The sequence below is a fragment of the Rhinatrema bivittatum genome, chromosome 5 (assembly GCF_901001135.1).
Source record: "Rhinatrema bivittatum chromosome 5, aRhiBiv1.1, whole genome shotgun sequence".
Classification (NCBI taxonomy): Eukaryota; Metazoa; Chordata; class Amphibia; order Gymnophiona; family Rhinatrematidae; genus Rhinatrema; species Rhinatrema bivittatum.
Window position 1 is genome coordinate 376,486,168 of NC_042619.1, and position 23,071 is coordinate 376,509,238.

Below are 23,071 nucleotides of genomic sequence, written 5' to 3' on the forward strand. Positions count from 1 at the left end.
GGAATAAGGAGCAGAGTCTGACCTTCAGCCGGACCTGCACGCCCATGGCAACCAACATCGCATTGTTGATTGATGAACGGTCCTTCGACTTTTCCAAGCCCTTTCGGACCTGCCGCTGGGTAACGGCATAGGGCGGCAGGCCGGACAGAGGATGAGGGCAGACAGAGTCCTTAGTACACGGAAGACCACAGACGAGGGCTGGTGCAGACATCATAGACGAGGGCTGGAAAGGAAGACATGGGCACTGTCCCTCAGGGTGCCCTACTCAGCCCACCCGCGGGACTGAGTTGCAGACCACCCCGTCCCATACGCGCCCTACACAGCCCAGGAAGGCTGGTCGCAGACCACGCTGAGACCGGGAGAGCACAGGGAAGAAGAAGCAGTGGATTACTGCACTCCAGGCAGGTTGCTGCACTCCTGGCAGCTCAAAGCAGGCAGGAACATCTGGAACTGGAACAGGCATCAGGAACATCCGGAACAGACATCAAGGCAACAGGGAGCCGTCAAGACAAGTGAGACCACGGAGGACCTGGATCAGCAGACAGAACACAGCAATGTGCAAGCTAATCCGAAGGCCACCAGGAAGTGGAGTGAATGTCCTTTTATACTGCAGGATGCAGGCAACTCCCTGGGAGGAGTTCACCTGGACTGCCCCTTGATGGCCCTATAACTGAGGATGAGTGCCGCGGGCCGGCCCCTAGGGAGAAGGGCGTGGCCGGAACCAGGAAGTCCAAGCAAGCGCAAGCAAGCCACAGGCAGGCCTCAAGAACAGCTAGGCCTCCCAGGCCCTGGAGCAAATCCTGGATGGTACACAGGTGAGGCCCTGGCTTTGGAGCGGCCGCCGGAGGAGAAGGTGAGATACCTCCTGTAGCGCAGCAACAGGGGGGATCGTAACACTTATGGCCTGGATTGGCCTCTGTTGGAAACAGGATGCTGGGCTTGATGGACCCTTGGTCTGACCCAGTATGGCATTTTCTTATGTTCTTGTGCTCTTATGATAGTAAGTTTTATATGTCACCCTCTGACAGGGAAGTGAAAAATACAGTGAACACACAAATGTATGAAAAATGCTTTCACCAAAATATTCAAAATTATTCAAATACCAAGGCGGAATTAAATATCCATGACAACTGGAGGAAAAGACCTCAGAACTTGGGCATTCCGAGTTCTGAAAACTTAAGAACATGCTCTGTGTAATACAGTCAGTCATCGGTCATAAAAACTTCCAAACTCCCTAAATGTTGTTCATTTCAAAAAATCTTTTTGTTTTTCTTTATATGTAAAACTTATCTTGATTCATTGTCCATTGCACTTCTCGCGTTCAATTTGTATGTTGCCGAAACGGACCAAGCATTTCGTTGACAAATTCAGCATCATTTACCCATGGAGCCCACTGCTCAACCATTGATTCAACCAGATCACCTGGGAGCTGGAACTAAAACTCTTTCAACTCTTACTCAAATCCCAAATCTATTTTAAAGAATGGGTTCCCTGGGAGTGCATACCCATATCAAAATTCACATCCAAAGAGGGTCACCTACAACTTCCATCCTCCTGTATTTGTTCACTCTTCCTCTGGTCTTTTGACCCCCTTGGGAGTCACCTTCCCAGCCTCGGGGAGCATTGAGGTCACTAACCCGAGATGAGGGATTAAGTCTCGGGGACGTGAGCTGGGGGCAGGATAACCTGCAGGGCCAGTAACAGGCTGAGGACACTCCACACGAACAAATCACTCCCCAGACTCAAACTGTGCTCCAAAACAAAAATAGATTGCTGCAGAATCTTCAGAGTAAAACCTAGTGACTAACTCCAGTAGATGCAGAAAAATAAACAATATCGCAGTTTGAGGAAATGCTCAACTCCTTTCCCATGACTTCTCTTCCTTAAATAACAGTTATTTCTTCGGTTAACACAATGTCTTTGCACAGTTTCTTCTCAAGCTTAGCCTAGACCTTTCCCAGCATTAAATAAAATAGTTACTCACTTAGTCCTGTTCAGCTCAAGAGGAAATTCCCTCTAGGGCAGCAGACAGGAACCCACTGAGCCCTGCAACAAGTCACCACTGGCACAGTTTGTCTTCCTTATCCAGACAGATGGCCGGCAGCAGTTAAGCACAGGTTTTACTTCACATCCTTCCAAGTTGTGTTGCAAACACTCTTTCTTCTCTTCAGGCTTCCTGAGATTTTTGGCCAAAATCTTTGCCTCACTTCTACTACTCTCTTCTGCAGCCTTTGAAGAGGATCACAGCTCCAACCTGTCTGTTCTTACGTTCATTTTATTGTAAACCGTTGTGAAGGTTTTACTGATGCGACGGTATATAAAAAACGAATAAACTAGAAACTTTGACCTTCCAAATCTGGAGCAGACCCAGACTTGGTAGAATCAGGGGTTTTTTTTAAATCACTTTTCCAGAAATTGAGACCATAGGGGATGTACCCCCACTGTCCGTCAAGAAGGAAATCACTTAGACTCAGAAAGATTCTCATAAGCATCGCTTTTTGACTGAAAAAACAGTACATGAATCAATAAACTAAATATTAATTAAATCCTAGATTGCTTTTACTGATCGTGTTTCCTTTTTCCTCCCCTAGCAAGAGAATGGGCATGCAGAGGCTGCTGGCGGTGCACCAGACAGGCATTTATCTCTTTGCGCTTATCTTGGATCTAGGTAAGTGAGAGTGGGCGAGTGAGAGCAAATAAAATAAAGCTATTCAGAGCTGATTCAAACAGGCGTTACATTTTTATTTACTCTAGTCTGTCTTTCCTTGGAGTAGGTCAGACATAGGCAATGGTCCCTGAGAAACCATGGATGGAAATTCCATTCTTGCAGTCACCAATGGGAGGGGAAAAGTCAATCTTGTGGCTAAGAGAGTATAAACCATGAAGCATGAAGGGGGCGAGGGGGGGGGGGGGGATCCTTTGCTTCCAACAGAGCGCTTCCTTTCTGAGCGTTTGGCGAGGACTGAAGGAGGGGTCGCTGTAGGCACCGTGAAGGTGGTCAGCTGTCCCTGTGCTGCCAGAATTTGTAGGGGGCCCATAGGGCTGGTAGATGAGATATTTGTGAGAGGGGCTGGAAGGGGGAGAGAGGCAGAGAAAAGCAGAGAGAAGGGTAAATGGAGCGGTAGGAGATAAAGTACCTCCATTGCCATCCCCTTGCTTTCCATCCTTGCTGCACCGTAGACCTGGAAGAGTCTTCCTGAGTTGGTGCGTTGAGCTCATTCTCTGGACTTGTTCAAATTTTGCCTAAAAAAAAGACTACTTTTTTGAGGCTGCTGTTAAATCTTAAACTTGGCTTTCCCTTAGGGCAGTCTTGTTGATTATAACCATGTTTTTTCCCCTAAAGTCTCTTATTTGTCCTGTGTGTGTCTTGATTAGATGTAAAATTCCACACAGCTGGAACTTTATCTTATATGTATCTCTATTATACTTCAGAAATCTAGTGGCACTATAGAAATAAGCAGCAGTAGTAGTAGTATTAAGTACTGAGAGGATGGAAAGGTGGAGGGTAAGAGACAAATGGGAGGGGGATATGGAGGGGGAGAAGCCCCAAGAGAAGAAGGGGACAGGGGGTCATGGAGATTTGAAATCTAATCTTAGTGAAGGCCACCATTAAAAACTTCATGCACCCCTGGGTTAGAGGAAGGGACCTTACAGGAACTGAGCTGCAAATTAGATTTTCAGCACATCTTTATTTTACTGATTCTGCAGATAGGTTTTTAAGACTCTCTTAACCACAAAACCAGAGCTGATGAGCAGTCAAAGATAAGTCATAGAATATCATAGAATAATCAGCCACTTCCTTTACAGCACTGAACTGCATATTTAAGTTTTCCTATGTAAGTAATAAATAAGTATAACCCCAATTCAGCGTGATTGCTGAACTTTGCTGAGGCCACAATAAATCCCGAGTCTAAGTCCCAGTTTTACAGTCACCCGTCCTTTTGCCCTGGGGTGTGGTGGGTTCTTTTCCAATGGGGGGTCACCTTAACCTGTCTGAGATAAGTCTCTTGTTTTAAATGCATATGAGAAATTCTCAAAAAAATAATGTGGACAACTAAAATGTGATATTGGAAAGTTGACTGATGATTAGAACCCTCAGCGTACATGAAATTGGTCACAAATGACTCATGTGTGTGCGCAACACTATATGACGGTCACTCTTCAATTCGAATGGTTCTTGTTTGTCAGCTTCTAATCTAGGGGACTCTTATAAACTTAAGAGCAACATCAGAAAATACTTCTTCATTGAAAGGCTGGTGGGAGCATGGAACGATCTCCCGGTAGAAATGGTGGCGACCATAACAGTAATGGAATTGAAGCAAACATGGGACAATCCAAACAAAAAGGGGCCAATGTTCAAGGTGGTTTGGCTGATTAAGTTCAGAACTTTAGACAAACAAACATGGGGGTTTTAAATATGTTTCCCCCCACTCACCAGATAAGTGTTCGCCGGGTAGCTCATTTTTCAGCTAAAATGTTTTCAGATTAAAATAAAAAAGGCATTCCAGGGGCAACTCACCATAATTAAAAGAAATGGGCCATAGTGATGCGAGGCCCACCCCCCTCCTTCCTCCAAGATATTTAATTAAAAGGCCCCTAGCTCTCTTCTGCCCACATCCCACCCTCCTCACTCAGTTGCAACCTCTACAAGCTCAGCCCATCCCAGGAGCTGGTACAGTCTTATCTCGCTCCCGGCCGCTCCCACCTTTGCTCTGTCAGGAAGGCTGGACGCCAATGAAGAGAACATTTGCTGTCGGAGCAGACGCTTACAGTAGCTCAGTGTTCTGCATGCTGCAAAATGTTTAACCAAAGCAGCAGCGACTTTATCTGGTGGTTTAAAAGGCAACAGACCTGTTACTCATATTTGACCACTTGTGAAGTCGCATGTTAACTGTACATTGTTTGCATGAAGAACTATAATAAACACCTTGAAATTATTCTTTTGCTTGTGCTTGGATCTGCTGTAAGATGCGGATTAGTGGAGACTGATATGATTGACTTTCAAATGCTTCTACAATGTACCTCTGATTACCAGGTTTTAGCTCTCTTAGATTTCTGTTTGTTGTTTTCTGCTTTTTTTTAAACTCTACATTTAGACAACATTTCAGGTATGCAACAGTATAAGCAATTTACGATAGAAAGTAGCATCAGAGCAATCCAATATCTATTACATCACTGTCAAACCATATGTTGGCAATATTCTAAGTAAGGCCCCCAAATCTGCTGATATTTAGAGGCCGTTTTTCAAATCATGACATCGCATTTCAATGTCAGCGATTTCCTACACCTGACAATGGCAATAATCCAGTGAGGGATTCATTTTCCAGAAGGTAGCAATAATGAATCTAGCTTCCAGTAAAAGCTGGCCTCCCCCCCCCCCCCCCCCCCCCAGCTCAAGATTTGACCGGTACCAAGGAGCCTGTTCAACAGCCCAACAATCCCAATTTTGGGGCCCAGAAAAATTGTATATATCAGAATATCAGCTATTTCCTGAGCAACCAGGGGCCAGAAATGTTAAGCAGCTTGACAATACCACACATGTGAGTGTACGTCCCCTTTTCACCACAGCCCCCTCCAGCAAGCATCATTTGAACCTGCAAAAAATAGTTGCAAATATGCAGAGGCTCTGTGAATTCTGTGTAGTAAGATGAATCATCAATGCAACTCACCTAGCACATATTGTACTGCGATGGGCTGAAGCCCATATAATTATCCAATCTCTATTAATCAGGGACAGTCCCAGATCATTGTTCCAAGCATCCATCAAACATTGGGGTCTGGCCAACCCAAATTTATTTACCAAAATACCCCTACAAATTAAGGCAACATCCCGCACACGTGCTGCTGGGTCGCTAAGAAACTTCTCCAAGCCTGTTAGAGGCCACAAGGGGCTTTCAACATCAAATTGACTCCCTTAAAGCCTGACGCAGCTGCAAGTATTGAGCGCGAGACTCAGGATTAAGTTAAAAATCTTCCACCAAGGTCTGGAAGGTATACATTCCAGAATCCTCGTGCCAAATTGAGCCAAGATTACCAACCCCTGCCTCTTCTAATACTTAAAAACTGGGGTCAGGGGGGAAGTGACATCACGCTAAGGAATGGCGGCTTAAACCGAGTACTCTGATCTGAAGCATTCCTCCCGTTTCGCAAGCATTTTAGCAGCGCGGCCAGTTTCAAGCCTACCTATAACTGGCAGAAGACTCCTGGATGTTGGTTCGGAAGAAAGTGCCTGATTTAAAGCACTTTTCTTTCGAGCTCACCACGCTGAAAGCTCTCAGTAGTCCCGGGAGAGTCCCCATCAAGAAAATGGAGCGGGGGCGGCAGGTACTACAGCGGGAGAGGAGGAGGGAGGCGGCAGAATACAACAGCCAGAGCAACCTCCCTCCCGGGAAGATTTTAAACTTTGGTTTGGGGAGATAATAGCTGGCATGGGGCTGCTGAAGCAAGAAATGCACTCAGTAGTAGCTGAACAGAGAAATGATTGCTCTGAGATGGGACATCACTTAGAAGCAGGAAAGCAGAAACAGGAAGAGCAGGAAACAGCAGCGGAGGAGGTCCAGCAAGCTCTGCAGGATCTACGGGAAGAAAATGGCAAATTGAGAGGAGGAGCAACCTCAGATTTAGAGGAATTCCTGAAGAGCCAGCTTATTTCGATTGCCAAAAAGTGATCATGGACATATGTAATTCCATATTAAACCCCCATGGAGAGTGAGACTGAGCTGGTGAATATTAAACTGGCACGTGCACACAGGGCTTTGGCTAAGGCCCAGAATAATTGCCCTTGAGATATAGTGGTCTGCTTTCATGAGTTTGCGATCAAAGACAAGTGATGATGAAAGCGAGACAAATGAAAGATATCCAGTGGCATGGTCATAAAAATAGGAATTTTTCAAGACCTCTCTCATCTAACAATAAAGAAAAAGGAGAGAATTTAAAGAAGTGGTCCAGGTTCTTCAAGCAGGAGGTCATTGTGCAATTTACTATAAATGGAGTGTCATCGAGAGACCGAAGAGTGGAAGAAGGCCAGCAGATCATACAGGCAGCAGGGCTGCTAGCCGGCACAGCTACCAGATCACGACATATGGCAGCAACACCGGGGAAAGACCCCACTCAAGATGGCAGAGAGTGCAGAATGGAGGGAAAAGGCTGCCATGTCACTCTGGAGGATCAAGCCTAATGTGGGCCCCTGCTACTTGATCAGCATGTCTCTGAGGGATTTATTAATACTTCACACTACTGAGGTGAGAGTCAACATTTGGGCTCTTTTTGGTTCCTCGAAGATTTTGCTACTGTCTCAGAATTAACCGTCTGGAAATGACTGGTGAACGGACAGAGTGCTTATTAGCATTTTCGCTTTTTGTTGGTGTGCCACCAGGAAGTTGTTGTGACGCCATTCCTCATTGCGGGAGGTGGTACAGTTTTGAGGAGTGTGGGTGGGGAGGGATGGGGGGCAGAGGGTGGAGGAAGGGTGGTAGGGGGATAGGAAAATGGGGAAAGACAAGGAGGAGTGCTTTAAACCTGGATATTTTGGATAAGGTTGTCCAATGGAAGCCAAGAAAACCATACGTATAAATCTGTTATTGCTTAGGGGAGTTTTATGCAGCCTCGTGGGGGGATCTACAGCATAGAGGGAGATCTGCTGTTGCTGTCAACATGGGGGGGGGGGGGGTCTTAAAATTTCTTTCTTGGAATGTGAAAGGCCTTAATACCTTTGCTAAATGGAAAAAGCTACTACTAGATGCAGTGCATATGAAAGCTGATATTCTCTTATGCCAAGAAACCCATTTACGTAAAAGATATGAATGTGTAATGCTCTCCAAGCACTTCCCACTACATCAATGGCATTATTGGGGTTTCCACCCACTGCTCAGAACTGTCTCTCTTATCTCCCGCTCTGCAGGCTCTGCCTCTATCTCCATAATAAAGTCTCTCTCCTGTAGTGTCCTGTGCAATCGAAACCAAGCCTTCCGACGGTGAGGTCCACAGGGCTCCTCCCTGTGGGAAGAGTCAACTCTCACCTTGCCCCAAGGTTCACAAATATACCAAAACATAACACCTAGCAAAACCTGGGACATTCAAATGCCAATCCCTCCCCCAGTGGCCCTAACTTTGAAGGTCTGGGACAAGTGGAAAGTTGAGCTAGTGGGAGATAGATCTTACTTCTACAGATCCCCTATATTTATGAATAGTGAATTTCTTCCTGGCTGCTCTCTGAGAGTGGCAAGAAATTGGGGAGAAAAGGGCCGCAGTAGATTGGAGCATTTATGGAATGGGGCAAAGATAAGAAGTTTTCAAGAACTCCAAGAAGTATACCATTTAGATAAGGCAGATTATTACTTTTATGTATAACTGGTACATTTCATGTCTCAGGCAAAGGTGCAAGGGGTTGCAGAAGGGAAAATCCTTGTTTGAAGGACTTTGTGACAAACCTAATTCAATTAGAATTTACTGCATGTTAAATAAAGATCCAAATTCTCCACCCCCACATATTCAAAGCTGGGAGAAAGATTTGGATCGAGCGCTGAAGGATAAGCAGTGGAAAATATGTTTCATTTCCATTAAAAAGTGTTCAGTCTCAGCAGCCACCATGGAAAATGGCTACAAATTACTATACCGATGGTATCTTACTCCTGCTCGTCTACACAAGTTATATCCCAAGTTGAATGCGGAGTGTTGGAGGAGATGTGGCAATGTAGGTCACTTCATGCATATATGGTTGGAATGTCCTGTTATTGCAGTATTTAGGGATGACATGTTGCACTTCCCGGCCATGGCAGGCCCACAGTCAGGCTCACTCACCCCCGACGCTGGGCCCCCCTGGATCTGGCCAGACCTCCTTGGTGGCGGTAGGCAGCCGCCTACGTGTCCATGTTCCCTCCATGTTCCCAGGATCTTCCTGTGCCACTGTGGCCTCCTCCAGGGCTGACCGGGACTCCCCACATGTGCTGTGGGGAGACACCGCCATTTCCTCTTTCCTGGCCCATCAGCCTTAGGTGCGTGCCCGTGTGCTCTCTGGATTTTAAAGGGGCCGCGGCGGGAAAGCCTCCTGCGGCCCTGGATGATGACGTGAACCTGCTTCCCTATATAAGGCAGGCTCAGACGTTCAGGGTTTGCCTTGGCAACAGGTCTCCATGATTTCCAGTTGTGCTCTTCGTTGCTTCTCCTGTTCTGTACCTGTTCCAATACCTTCTCCAGTTCCAGTTCCTGTTCCAGTTCCTGCTTCAGTTCTAGTTCCTCATCTAGTACTCATTCCAGGTCCAGTTCCTGCTTTCCTTCTGATGGACCTCCTTGGCTTTGACCCACTGCTCTGACCTGACCTTGCCTCTAGCCACTTGCCTCAACTCTCTGCTTGGACTTGACCTTGTCTCTAGCTGCCTGACTCAACTCTCTGCTTAGACCTGACCTTGTTTCTAGCCACCTGCCTCGACTCTGCTTGGACCTGACCTTATCACTAGCCGCCTGCCTCGACCCTCGTCTGGACCCGACCTCAGATCTCACACCTGGCACTCTGCCTCTGGACATCTTCTCCAGGATCAATCACACGGAGGCCTGCCTAAGTCTAGCCGGCCCCGGTACCCAAGGGCTCAACCTGCGGGAAACGGGAGCTGGTAATGGCGAAGCTCCAGTCAGCCTCCGCTTCTCGCTTGGCCTCACCTCCCAACACTGGGGACTGTGGGGGATTCCCCCCATGGGTGACGCCAACATCACCTCGGGCCAAGGGTCTACTTCCACAACAGACATAAAGGAGAAAATACATGTGATAGTTGAGTCAACATTCCCAAAGACCCAAGGTTTTTTCTATTAAGTATACTAGAAGAGGACTATACATCAGAGGTGTATTTCCTATCTCTACAAATAATTTTAGCTGCCCGTGTGGAGGTAGCGTGTTTTTGGAAAAATCCAGCGGCTCCTATATGCAGAGTGCGCCTGAGGTTAGCTCGAATTTATCAGTTAAGCAGACTTACTGCCATTAGGCATAAACTATTAATTAAATTTGAGAAACAATGGCAACCATATATAGAATGGCAGCAGAAAATTGTTAATGATTCATGATCTGCAGGGATGTAAAATTGTTTTCAGAGATAAGTCTTGTGATGGGAGGGTGGAGAACTCTGGCTCTGGGAGTGAATTTAGGATCTGATGATACAAACCTGTATGATGATTATTTGACTTTAGCGGGGGGAGAGAGAGGGGGTAGGAAGGGAGAAAAACAACAATAAAATAACGATCGACAATTAATTAAGCCAGTAGAGACAGCTTCATTGTTTGTTTAACAGTTTATTGAGGTTTATGACTAATTTGAATATTGCATGGCACCCGAAGGAGGGGTGCCAGGGGGCGCGCTAGGAAAGCGGGCTCTGAACACTCAGCGCCCGCTTTCAATGCGATCATTTTGCATCGGCCCCATTATGTCTTCTTTATAAAGGCTTCTCAAAGGAGTCTAGATGTTGGCAGTGTGCAAATGAGATGCTTAGGTAACGCTTTGCTGACCTCAATAAGCTTGGATCACTGAGTGGGCAGCACAAATTGCAAAGGAATTAGCTCAGGTAGCTATGTAGTTACTCGGGTAAATTCCCCAGGCTGAAAATTGCTCTTTCCTCCATGGCTAAAAGTGTAAAACCCTCAAGGGAAATTCTGCAGGGAGTTTCCCTTGAAAATTAGCTTGCAGATCTGCAGGTACTTGCAAGCTTCCTGCAGGTTTTGAAAACTGCTATCATTCAGATGAATTTTCAAAGGAGGTACACATGTAAATGTAACATACCATTGTAGCAATTTTCAAAGGCCACTTACCCATGTTACGTGCATTTAACATGGGTAAAAACCTATTAAATAGCTTATACTGTAGCAATTTTCAAAAGCCCACTTACATGGGCAAAGTGCATTTATACATGCAAAACCCAGTTTTGTGTAAATGCTTTTGAAAATCAGGCCCATAGTGTCAGTTTTGAAAGTATTGGATTTCGTCTTATTTTGATATATTATTATTTGTGCTTCTTTGCAAGTGATTTGTCCTTGCAGCATGGTAAAAAAAAAAAAAAAAAAGGGTGGGAACTGAGAACTTTCCTTTTGAAGGCATTTTTCTGTCAATACCTGATGGATTATTTCATCTTTGGATTTAATTGCTCTGCTTTCCAAAGATAAATTCCTAATTCAGGTAGAGTAGATTTTTCCTACCCTAGAGGGCTTAGAATGTATTGGGGGTCAATTTATGAAGCCATGGTATTTTTCCTGGCTGGAACAATCCTGTGGGATTCAGTAAAAGGTGGTACCTGTTACCACAGGTTTGTCAATTCTGCAGCATTTTCTTAGTGTTAAAAAAAATTCCATCGGGAAGAGGTCACAGTGTATCTGACCTGGTGCGATGGTGGCACCGCATTCTGGGGCTGTCGTATTTTAAAGGGGCCCGTAAGACTTTCGGATTTTGCGTATCTCCCGAGTGAACCCCCCCCCAGCCCCCGGGATTCTTGTGAACATTCCTCTCCCCTAAGCCCAGCCTACACCCCCAACACACAAAAAAAAAGTCTCGAAACACAAAACCATTTCTCTTTCTTCAGTAATTCTTGACCTCTGCAGCACTCTCCAAGTCCAAGAGAGCTGACGGAAGTATCTGAAGATCTTTCCCTCTCACACTTCATTTCCATTGTCACACTTGTGACAATGGAAATGAAGCACCAGATGTTTCCTTCCTAATGTTTGTGGCCTGGATCCTCCAGAGACTCTCCTACCTCATCAGCTCTTTCCTCAGTGAACGGCTTCTTTCACAGGTCAAACTCTCAGTTTTATAGCAGCCATAAAACTTCAACCCATTGGTCAACGTACATGCTGGCCACTAAAACACGATACACACCTCCACTGGGGCTATCCTAGAACACTATCTGGAAATTTCCCAGTTCAAGGAATAGGATAAACTTTTAACCTTTATAAAAAAAAAAAAAAATCACACTTTGAACATCCCCTTAGAGAAAGGGCTACCCCAAAGGGTCCTCCCACCAACATCCTTTGCCCAGGCTTGCCCAGATCACAACCTCCCCCATTATAAAGTACATCAGCCTACACGTTCAAACTTTCAAACACCGTAAAGCATATCTATTTAGACATATGACCCCATAAAAATACAGGACAAGTGCACCCTTGAACTTCTTGGAAGCATAGGCTACTACGGCCACAACCATGAAGGTTTCCCCCATGGCTTATTGGAAGTCTTGAAATATGATATGATCGAGGTCTTTAAGATCATGAAATGTCTTGAATGAATAGATGTGAATAGGTTATTTACACTTTCAGATAATAGAAGGACTAGGGGGCATTCCATGAAGTTAGAAAGTAGCACATTTAAGACTAATCAGAGAAAATTCTTTTTCACTCAACCCACAATTATGCTCTGGAATTTGTTGCCAGAGGATGTGGTTAATGCAGTTAGTGTAGCTGGGTTCAAAAAAGGTTTGGATAAGTTCTTGGAGGAGAAGTCCATTAATGGCTATTAATCAATTTTACTTAGGTAATAGCCACTGCTATTAATTGCATCAGTAGCATGGGATCTTCTTAGTGTTTGGGTACTTGCCAGGTTCTTATGGCCTGGTTTGGCCTCTGTTGGAAACAGGATGCTGGGCTTGATGGACCCTTGGTCTGACCCAGCATGACAAATTCTTATATTCTTATGTTTTTAAGTTTGATGCAGCCATATCCCTGCTGTTAGGGTGGTGACACCACTACATTTTATTATTTTTATTTATTTATTTATCATGTTTTATATACCATCATTAAGAAAATATTCCATCACAATGGTTTACAAAATACTTAAAATTCAAAAAGAATAATAATAAAAGAATAAATAAATACACATTATCAATAAACAGTACTACATAAAATTCAGACATATTAGAAATTGTAATTATAAATGAATACAAAATCATAAAAATAATCAAAATACAATAGCAAAACAATTAAAAAAATAAAAGAAATAAAACTAAATAAAATAAGATTACCCTAATGCCTTCTTGGAAACATATTCAAACAGTAGATTTGAAAGCTATGTGCAAATACAATGTTGAATTAGTGTTACAGATACTTGTAGTATAGCTATGTGTCAGCTCAAATTCATAAACTGGCATTGGATTACAGTTATGTGTAAGAAGATGGAAAGAAGGGAAATTCAGTGTTTGTTTTTAATACATATTGTACCTTATACTGAATTAAGAACTGCATTTCTGTCTGTTTCTTTTTAGTAGACTGCAGAATAATGAAAGCACCCAGGATTATATATCCACAAAACAACACCTTTTTGGAAGTGGAACCTGGTAAGACTTTTAATTGAAAGTATTTGTGGTTTACAATAATTTGTTGTTTAGTTTAGTTTATTACTTAATATATCAGAAATGATAAAAACATTGTAGCGGTATACATTAAAAATCATAGGGAAGTCGATATTCAAAAGCCATGTAGAAGGATAACTGAAAAGTTCTAAATGGTAAAACTGACATATTTAAATAATTCTGAAGGCACTGTGGGGGCAGGTGGGAGGTGTTTTGGTGAGGAGCGAAATTAGCTGGATAAATTATCCAGCTAGCTCTGGTCATTTCAGAGTTGGCTGGATAATTATCCTAAAGATAGCCGGATAAGCATAGTTAAATAATTTTTAGATAGGTGTATTCAGTGACACGACTGCACCACTGAATATACCTTGCTAGTTAGCCGGATTCAGCAGCTGAATATTGCCCTTAGGGTCTTTCAACAAAAGTCTTTTCTGTAACAAAACTTCTTTAAGAGAAAATATTCCTATAGACCTTTCTCGGAGGATTGTGCTGTTTGCTGAGGGGACACAAAAACATTTATTTCTGGGGCTGATGCCACTGGCAGACTTCCCCCTAGCTGCATGCCCCAAGGTGTGGGTCCTTTCTGTGGGGGAGAAGGCTGACCACCTTGGCCCAGAAGATGGTACGATTTTCCCTCCCGTGTATGGGTTGCAATGTGTCTCTCCTTCTGTGATGCTGTGCCGCATGGACCAGACAGGACACAGTAGTGGGTGTTCAAAATAAATGTACTGTGGTTCTTCAGAAGTAAAATACATGTCCACTCATCCAAGAACTGCGTCAATTTACAACTGGGGTTACACTGGTTATTACCTTATGTCTTCCTCTGGATAGGTGTCCTCTCTCTCAGGTTCCTGGGATGAAAACTACTATCTGAGTCCACAAAGTTCAGTCTTCTTTCCTCAGTTTTTAACCTGTGTCTCCTCGGTATGGAGATCTTTACCGAGTCTCCAAGATCCTTTTCCTACTGCCTGATTCCTAACGGATGTGACCTCTCTGGAGGAAAGGTCTGATGCTAGGGGGAAAAAAAAGGGAACCAAGCTATTACAGCCCCAGCTCCAAAGTGAGGCGGGGTGTCACTAAACCCCCTGACCAGCAAAAGTGGGAAAAACCTCTCCAATCCACAAAAATCTCCTCTGGAGTGAACGTTATCACTGCAGCTTCTTCCCTCACTTAGCCAGGGGCTAGCAGCAGGCCTCCAATTTCCCGGCCTTTGGGTTTGGAGAATGGCCATCGCCAAGAGGGATCCAGGTTTCACCTCCAGTCAAACCCCATTTTTTAACAGGGTCTCTATTTAAAAAGAGAGGCAAATCCTCACAGGCAGGCAGTGCATTGTCAGAAATCTCCTCTCTAACAGAAAACACCAAGTCAGGGTGATAGGTCCTAACTCAGCAGAGTAATCGAAAATAGCTCCTTATTTCTCAAAGGTGAACTCAAACTGAGCACACTTTCCTTCCCAAGTGAACTAAGGGGATCCCATTCAGAGGCAGCCTCAGGGGAAGATGCTGTAAAGGAATGGTTTCTCCTACTAAGCTGGAAAAAACCTAGGGCCATCTAGTGGAGACCTGGGGGTCTCTACATTTGATAAACAATGCATTTACTTAATGAAGACTCTGCAGTCTCCATTCTTACACCCAAATACAGAAATCAGCCAGGATTCCCTTTCTTTGCTGTGATAGCTTCTCCCACTGACAATTTCAAGGGAATCTCCTAACATTTTTAGGACACCCATTGTACCCCCAAAATCCAGTTTGGCAGCACCTCTGTGAAACAGACTCTTTGCAAGTCCCTGGCTTGCACAATTTCTTTTCTCCCTGTGTGGAGCACCATGCGGGCATCCTTATTACACTGACTGGACAAGTCAGTAAGTCTCCTTCGCTCTTGAGATCATAATAGACTGCTATTCGGGTCCCAGATCCTTTCTAGACAATCCAAAGTTAAATATCCTGTTCCTTGGATAAGATTCTTTCCTTACCTGAAAATGCCTAGAGGTTATCTTCCACTTTTTGAGAAACTCTTCTTTGTCCTCGATCTTAGGACACAAAACAGTACTAGGAGGAGTGGAAATCTACTTTGCCTTCCCTTATTCTTTGGACAGGAAACTTACAGACTCCTACCGCTGAGTCTGCAGCTGCTCCTCTTGCAGAACTAAACTTTCTAGAACTCAAGGAGGTCTATATCGAGTGGGGTGGTGAATGAGAAGTTACCCAAGTATATTCACCCTGGTAAATTTAGCTAGGATATTCCACAGCAGACTTTCATATTCCCACCTAAATTTTCCTGGGCAATTTTAGAGCTCTGATTTCTCCAATCAGACTTATCAAGCTAGATTTATCTAGACAGTGCCGAGTATCAGCGCTACCCAGATAAATTTAGGCCACGACCCTGTACTTCCCCCTGCCCCCTCTCTTTTTATCCAGCAAAAGTTTACCCAGTTGAAAAGATAATTTCACTGGTTTGCAGTTAAATCTTGGGATTGTCCTTTTAACTTAAAGGCTACCCAGACAAATCTATTTATATATTGACCTCTAGGGGTCTATTTATCTCTTACCAGGCACATTCCATTATGGCACTGATAGAAAGGGGTGCTCTTACAAATAAAATTACTATATGCTTCTTATTTTACAAGCATGTCCTTGTAAACGGGACATATATATTACTGGGAAATCAAGGGGTTCCCTATATGTCCATAAGAGAAGGGAACAAAACCAAACACATCCAAACACGGCACTGAGAAATACTTTGTTATAATGGATACTTTGGGAATTCCAACAATGGCAATTCTCCATATAAATTTCCATTAGCAAACGATAGAAAGACTAGATTTTCTTGTTGCTCCACATCTGACACATAAAAGAGTACTATCTACAGCGAGGCTGGCCCCAAAAGGAGATAAGATCTTTCCTGGCATTAATGACACCGTGAGTGAGCATACTCTTTCTCTCTTCCATAGAGACAATAACCTTGTTCTCAAGATAGTGCAATTTTGAAGTTTCTGCAACTTAATTTCCACATATAAACTGGTATCCCAGCCCTCTACTAGCTAAGCATTTTAATGCCAGTAGTAAAAATGAACTCACATACATTCAACACTTTCAAATTATTGGAACTCATGAGGAGTCTTGCTACCTAATTGTAAAGTATCTTTTTTGGATTTTTCCTCTCCCTGTCTGATTTGTTTGATGGACCTTCATCTCAAAAGTATGCCAGTTAGTTCTTTATGGTCTCTTTTTAACCTCTACCCATATAAAGCAATGTTTTTCTATTGAGGATTCAATGATGCAAGGTGCAACAGGGGAATTGTAGCTTTTAAAGCCTGGGTGATATCATAGACTGTAAATCAAAAAGAGTTACTGAGTGAATGCATCTTAATTCACAATATTACAAACACATTTTAAATGGCTCACTTAAGGCAGCAAAAACTGTAAAAATACTATTGGATCGATGATTATAATTGTGCACTACCAAAGGAAATACCTGGATGGTATTAAATGAGCATGTGTACGTGATACGATGGTCCTTAAGGTTCAAGAATGAGTTGCTTCTAAAAATATTGTCTGTGCTTCTATCCTTATTGGAGCATTGCTGCCAAGGTGGTTAAAACAGATAATTAAAAGAATGTGATCAAACTACTGCTGTGCAATTGTCATTAGAATATTAAGAGAGTGCATGATTCGTATAATATTTGATACAGAGTGACATCTGCTGGTATAAAAGGTGAGACTGGAAGTGAGGACAGGCTTTTTTTTGTTTATTTCCTTCTTCTTTGGTTGGGACAGCTTTTGCTTGTTTGCTGTGTGTTTGTTCTCTGGTGTAAAACCCAGTGGAAGCCACACATTTTTTTCCTTGGAGGGAGTTTGTCTTATCCGCTACGGCTGGGCTTAAGGCTGGGTTTCTTTCTTAAAGAGCCTCTAGGAGGAATTATGGGGACCCCGCCATGGAGAACAGTCTGCATGGAAGTCTTATCATTTATCTCAGCCTCACACACGAGTAAGTAACTCATTTTCATGGATATTAGGTGCTGGAAGTTAGTCAGAAATGAATTCTTTAAACTGAGGAGTTTGTGGTGCTGCTAAAGGGATAAATATTCAGTCACCGTCCAGATAACAAAGTTAGTTAGAGAAAGTTGTCTGATGAACTTTGGAAGTATATTTGATAGTGTAGCTGCAGTATAGTTTAAGCCTGCTATCTTAAAGTTAGCCAGATATATTTATCTGGCTAATTTTAGGACAGTTTTTTGGTGTGACCAGACTTAGCTGGCTAAGTTATCCTCGAACTCAGAAAGTTGCAGTTAGCTGGATAACTTATCTGGCAAAAGTAACTCCTCCCTGAAGAACGCAGCTAAAATTTAGCTGCATATTTGCCAAAATATTCATTTAGCCCAAATATTAATTTAACTAGTGAGTTATGCCTCACCATTCTTAAGTTTTCTTTAGTCACTGGAAGCTAATTAGCTCATGGACGTAGGGACTCATCCAATGTTATTGTTATTTTTGGGACCCCTGGGCATCTGAATTACTATTTGGCAATACTTTAACTGTGAGCATATGCTTATTTGGACTGAAGAATTTGGACACTTGTGATCTATCTCACAGCATATATTAACTTAAGTGCCTTTTATTGAGAAGTGTTTTTGTGAACTGAGGGGTGGATTTATCAAAATGCGGTAAGTACCACATGCGATAGCAAAAGGGGTGTGTTTTATGCTAATATAGCAATTTGCACTAATTACCTGTGTGAAGAGCTAAGTTAGCACAAATTGCAATACTATTTTCAGATTCTGTGATAAGTGCCAGACCTGTTGTATTTCCTTCATTCAAGGACCATGGTAGAGAGAGAGAGCGGGGGGGGGGGGGGGGGTGTGTCATGGCTCATAGGTAGGTATTTGTATCCCTATGGTAGGCCCACCTAGTAGCTCGAGGTGGGGATTAGGTAAGTGTGTAGGGGGTTAGGGGCCACTTTGACATGCTACGTGACACCTACGAACAGAACAGTGGTCTCTTGTGAAGATTTGCTGGCCTTCGGAGTGAGGAAACTCACTCCAAGATGAGATTTGGGCAATGTTCTCTCAACCTAGCTTGATGGACTCTCTACCTGGGTAACATCAAGCTAGGTTGAGAGAACGTTACCCAAATCTCATCTTGGAGTGAGTTTCCTCACTCCGAAGGCCAGCCGGTTGAACAGTGAATCAAATTTAAGTTGCTGTCTTTGACCTTTAGGGCCCTGCAGGGGGAGGGCCAGAATTATCTTAAGAAGGCAAATAGCTAGGTACACTCCTGAAAGACCATTACGGTCTCAGAATTCTGCTTTGTTAGTTGTTCCTGGTGTTTCTAGTGTGAAGCTGCAAGACACGATAAATAGGGCTTCTTTAGTTCAGCCCCGCATCTCTGGCATGGTCTCCCTGAGAAAATTAGGCAGCTGTAGGATTTCTGTGCTTTTCACAAACAGGTAAAGGCTTATTTGTATCGTGAGGCCTTTGAATGATGTTTAAGTACTATAGGGGCGGATTTTCAGAGCCCTGCTCGCCTAAATCCGCCCAAAACTGGGCGGATTTAGGCGAGCAGGGCCCTGCGCGCCGGTGAGCCTATTTTACATAGGCCTACCGGCGTGCGCAGAGCCCCGGGACTCGCGTAAGTCCCGGGGTTCTCTGAGGGGGGCGTGTCGGGGGCGGGCCCGGTCATCGCGGCATTTCGGGGCATGTCGGCAGCGTTTTGGGGGCGGGTACGGGGGCGTGGCTACAGCCCGGGGCGGTCCGGGGGCGTGGCCGCGCCCTCTGTACCCGCCCCCAGGTCGCAGCCTGGCGCACAGGAGGCCCGCTTGCACGGGGATTTACGTCTCCCTCTGGGAGGCGTAAATCCCCGGAGAAAGGTAAGGGGGGGTGTAGACAGGGCCGGGCGGGTGGGTTAGGTAGAGGAAGGGAGGGGAAGGTGAGGGGAGGGCGTTAGAGGATTCCCTCCAAGGCCGCTCCGATTTCGGAGTGGCCTTGGAGGGAACGGGGGTAGGCTGCGCGGCTCGACGCGCGCCGGCTATACAAAATCGATAGCCTTGCGCGCGCCGATCCAGGTTTTTAGCAGATACGTGCGGCTCCGCGCGTATCTACTAAAATCCAGCGTACTTTTGTTTGCGCCTGGAGCGCAAACAAAAGTAGGCCTATTCGTGGAGTCTGAAAATCCGCCCCTTAATGTATATGATGTGTGTGGTAAATCTCTAAAAATTCTGTTTAAAGGTTGTATTATTATGTGATGTTGTAAGCTATCCAGAACAGTGATCTGGTAATTGGGCAGGTTATAAATCTCTATTAAAAATAAATAAATAAGTAAATAAATAAATAAAAAACATAACATTGGCAAGTTAAATGTAAAACATTGATAAGATAGGCTAAGAGAATTTGAAAAGAAGTTTCCACAGAAGCAAAATCTCATAATAAAAACTTTTTAAAATATATCCGAAGCAGGAAGCCTGTGAGGGAGTCAGTTGGACCATTAGATAATTAAGGGTTTAAATGGGCAGGAAAGATAAGGCCATTGTGGAAAGGTTAAATGAATTCTTTGCTTTGGTGAATGTTGGGGAGATACCCATTCCAGAAACAATTTTCAAGGGTAAATATTCAGAATAAAAGAAGGGTATGCCAAACTAATGGTCCTCAGAAGACTAAAACCCCTGCTAACGCTGAACAATTTTCGTACAGTTCTACAGGCAATGATATTCACGAGCACAGCCTATGCTATCTCAAGTTACCATTAGACCACTCCAAATATTGCAAAATTCCGCTGCTAGAATTTTGACAGGCAAAAAGAAAAGAGATCACATCACATTCTTTGGTCAATTGGCTTCCAATTGACGAAAGAATACAATACAAGGCACTGTGTATAATTCATAAACTAATCCATGATGAAAAGGCCGACCGGCTTAACACAGCACTGCGCATACATGTACCACACAGAAACCTTAGATCTGCTAATAAAGCCCTACTAACTATTCCTTCTGTTAAATCAGCACGCCTCACGCAAGTAAGGGAGAGAGCACTGTTGCTGGCTGGACCTGTTCTATGGAACTCCATGCCACTCGAAATAAGGCTGCAGACAAACTTGAAACTATTTAAAACTAATCTGAAAACCTGGCTTTATAAACAAGCTTTCTTGAAAGACAAAGAGAAGGAGGAAAACAGTCGATAGATAAGGACGTACCAAGTAATTAGTTTTTTCTTTTATATCTCCAAATACATTAACGTAGATTTGAACCGCTTTACAATTTTCTAACCGACATATAAGCTTTTTTTTAACACATAGTTTCTATTATTAAAATATGTTACCATTCTATATTGGCACATATTTAATTTGTAATCTATACTAGGGATGTGAATCGTTTTTGAACGATTAAAATTATCGTCAGATAATTTTAAAATCGTCCAAAATCGTTAGAGTGCACGATACAATACAAATGCCCCCGATTTATCGTCAGGGGCATTTGTATTGTATCGTTAAATAGGGTGCAAGAAAACCGGCACACCAAAAAATACCCTAAAACCCACCCCAAACCTTTAAAACAAATCCCCCACCCTCCCGAACCCCCCCAAAATGTTTTAAATTACCTGGGGTCCAGTGGGGGTGTCCCGACGCGATCTCCCTCTCTCTCTGTGGCCACGGCTGCGTTGAGAAATGGTGCCGGTGGCCCTTTGCCCTTATCATGTGATAGGGCAAAGGTAGCGCCGGCGCCATTTTGGTTCCTGGCTCCCGACGTCACGCGTGCAGGAGATCGACCCCAGACCCCCGCTGGACCCCCAGGGACTTTTGGCCAGTTTGGGGGGGGCTTCCTGACCCCCACAAGACTTGGCAATATGGCCCCGTATTGCCAATGGCGCCGGCACTACCTTTGCCCTCACTATGTCATACGGGCGACCGTCACTCATATGACATAGTGAGGGCAAAGGTAGCGCCGGCGCCATTTTGAAGATTGGCAATATGGCCCGCGTGCAGGAGGTCACTCCCGGACTCCCGCTGGACTTTTGGCAAGTCTTGTGGGGGTCAGGAGGCCCCCCCAAGCTGGCCAAAAGTCCCTGGGGGTCCAGCGGGGGTCTGGGGGTGATCTCCTGCATGCGTGACGTCGGGAGCCAGGAACCAAAATGGCGCTGGCGCTACCTTTGCCCTATCACATGATAAGGGCAAAGGGCCACCGGCACCATTTCTCAACGCAGCCGTGGCCAGAGAGAGAGGGAGATCGCGTCGGGACCCCCCCACTGGACCCCAGGTAATTTAAAACATTTTGGGGGGGTTCGGGAGGGTGGGGGATTTGTTTTAAAGGTTTGGGGTGGGTTTTAGGGTATTTTTTGGTGTGCCGGTTTTCTTGCACCCTATTTAACGGTACAATACAAATGCCCCTGACGATAAATCGGGGGCATTTGTATTGTATCGTGCACTCTAACGATTTTGGACGATTTTAAAATTATCTGACGATAATTTTAATCGTTCAAAAACGATTCACATCCCTAGTATAGATTACAAATTAAATATGTGCCAATATAGAATGGTAACATATTTTAATAATAGAAACTATGTGTTAAAAAAAAGCTTATATGTCGGTTAGAAAATTGTAAAGCGGTTCAAATCTACGTTAATGTATTTGGAGATATAAAAGAAAAAACTAATTACTTGGTACGTCCTTATCTATCGACTGTTTTCCTCCTTCTCTTTGTCTTTCAAGAAAGCTTGTTTATAAAGCCAGGTTTTCAGATTAGTTTTAAATAGTTTCAAGTTTGTCTGCAGCCTTATTTCGAGTGGCATGGAGTTCCATAGAACAGGTCCAGCCAGCAACAGTGCTCTCTCCCTTACTTGCGTGAGGCGTGCTGATTTAACAGAAGGAATAGTTAGTAGGGCTTTATTAGCAGATCTAAGGTTTCTGTGTGGTACATGTATGCGCAGTGCTGTGTTAAGCCGGTCGGCCTTTTCATCATGGATTAGTTTATGAATTATACACAGTGCCTTGTATTGTATTCTTTCGTCAATTGGAAGCCAATTGACCAAAGAATGTGATGTGATCTCTTTTCTTTTTGCCTGTCAAAATTCTAGCAGCGGAATTTTGCAATATTTGGAGTGGTCTAATGGTAACTTGAGATAGCACAGAGTTACAGTAGGCTGTGCTCGTGAATATCATTGCCTGTAGAACTGTACGAAAATTGTTCAGCGTTAGCAGGGGTTTTAGTCTTCTGAGGACCATTAGTTTGGCATACCCTTCTTTTATTCTGAATATTTACCCTTGAAAATTGTTTCTGGAATGGGTATCTCCCCAACATTCACCAAAGCAAAGAATTCATTTAACCTTTCCACAATGGCCTTATCTTTCCTGCCCATTTAAACCCTTAATTATCTAATGGTCCAACTGACTCCCTCACAGGCTTCCTGCTTCGGATATATTTTAAAAAGTTTTTATTATGAGATTTTGCTTCTGTGGAAACTTCTTTTCAAATTCTCTTAGGGGACTTATCGCACCTGAATACTTATCACCATTGTACAGTGTGGTGTATGGTCCAAGAAAACAAAGAGGTAGGCGATCTATGATAGCCGTCAGGATAAACACAAAAATAGATGCCTTGATCTTTTTCAATTGTTTATTAAAACAGAGACGTGTTTACAAATTGCCCGACTCAGGCCGAGTTTCGCGGTTCAAAAACCGCTGCCTCAGGGGCTACAAACAAACCAAAAATAAATTAACATCAATATCTAAGAACAATAATCAAATTAGCAACATCTTTCAGATCTTATAAA

The 23,071-nt window shown here is 43.8% G+C and overlaps 1 protein-coding gene across 1 annotated transcript in view; it reads left to right on the forward strand.

The window, feature by feature from the left end:
- LOC115092477 (interleukin-1 receptor type 1-like) overlaps nucleotides 1–23,071 on the forward strand; it is a 140,201-nt gene that overhangs the window by 93,409 nt on the left and 23,721 nt on the right. Inside the window, exons 8-9 of the mRNA XM_029603319.1 lie at nucleotides 2,592–2,668; nucleotides 13,227–13,298. Of these exons, the coding sequence (XP_029459179.1) occupies nucleotides 2,592–2,668; nucleotides 13,227–13,298 (149 nt within the window). The remainder of the gene's footprint in view (nucleotides 1–2,591; nucleotides 2,669–13,226; nucleotides 13,299–23,071) is intronic.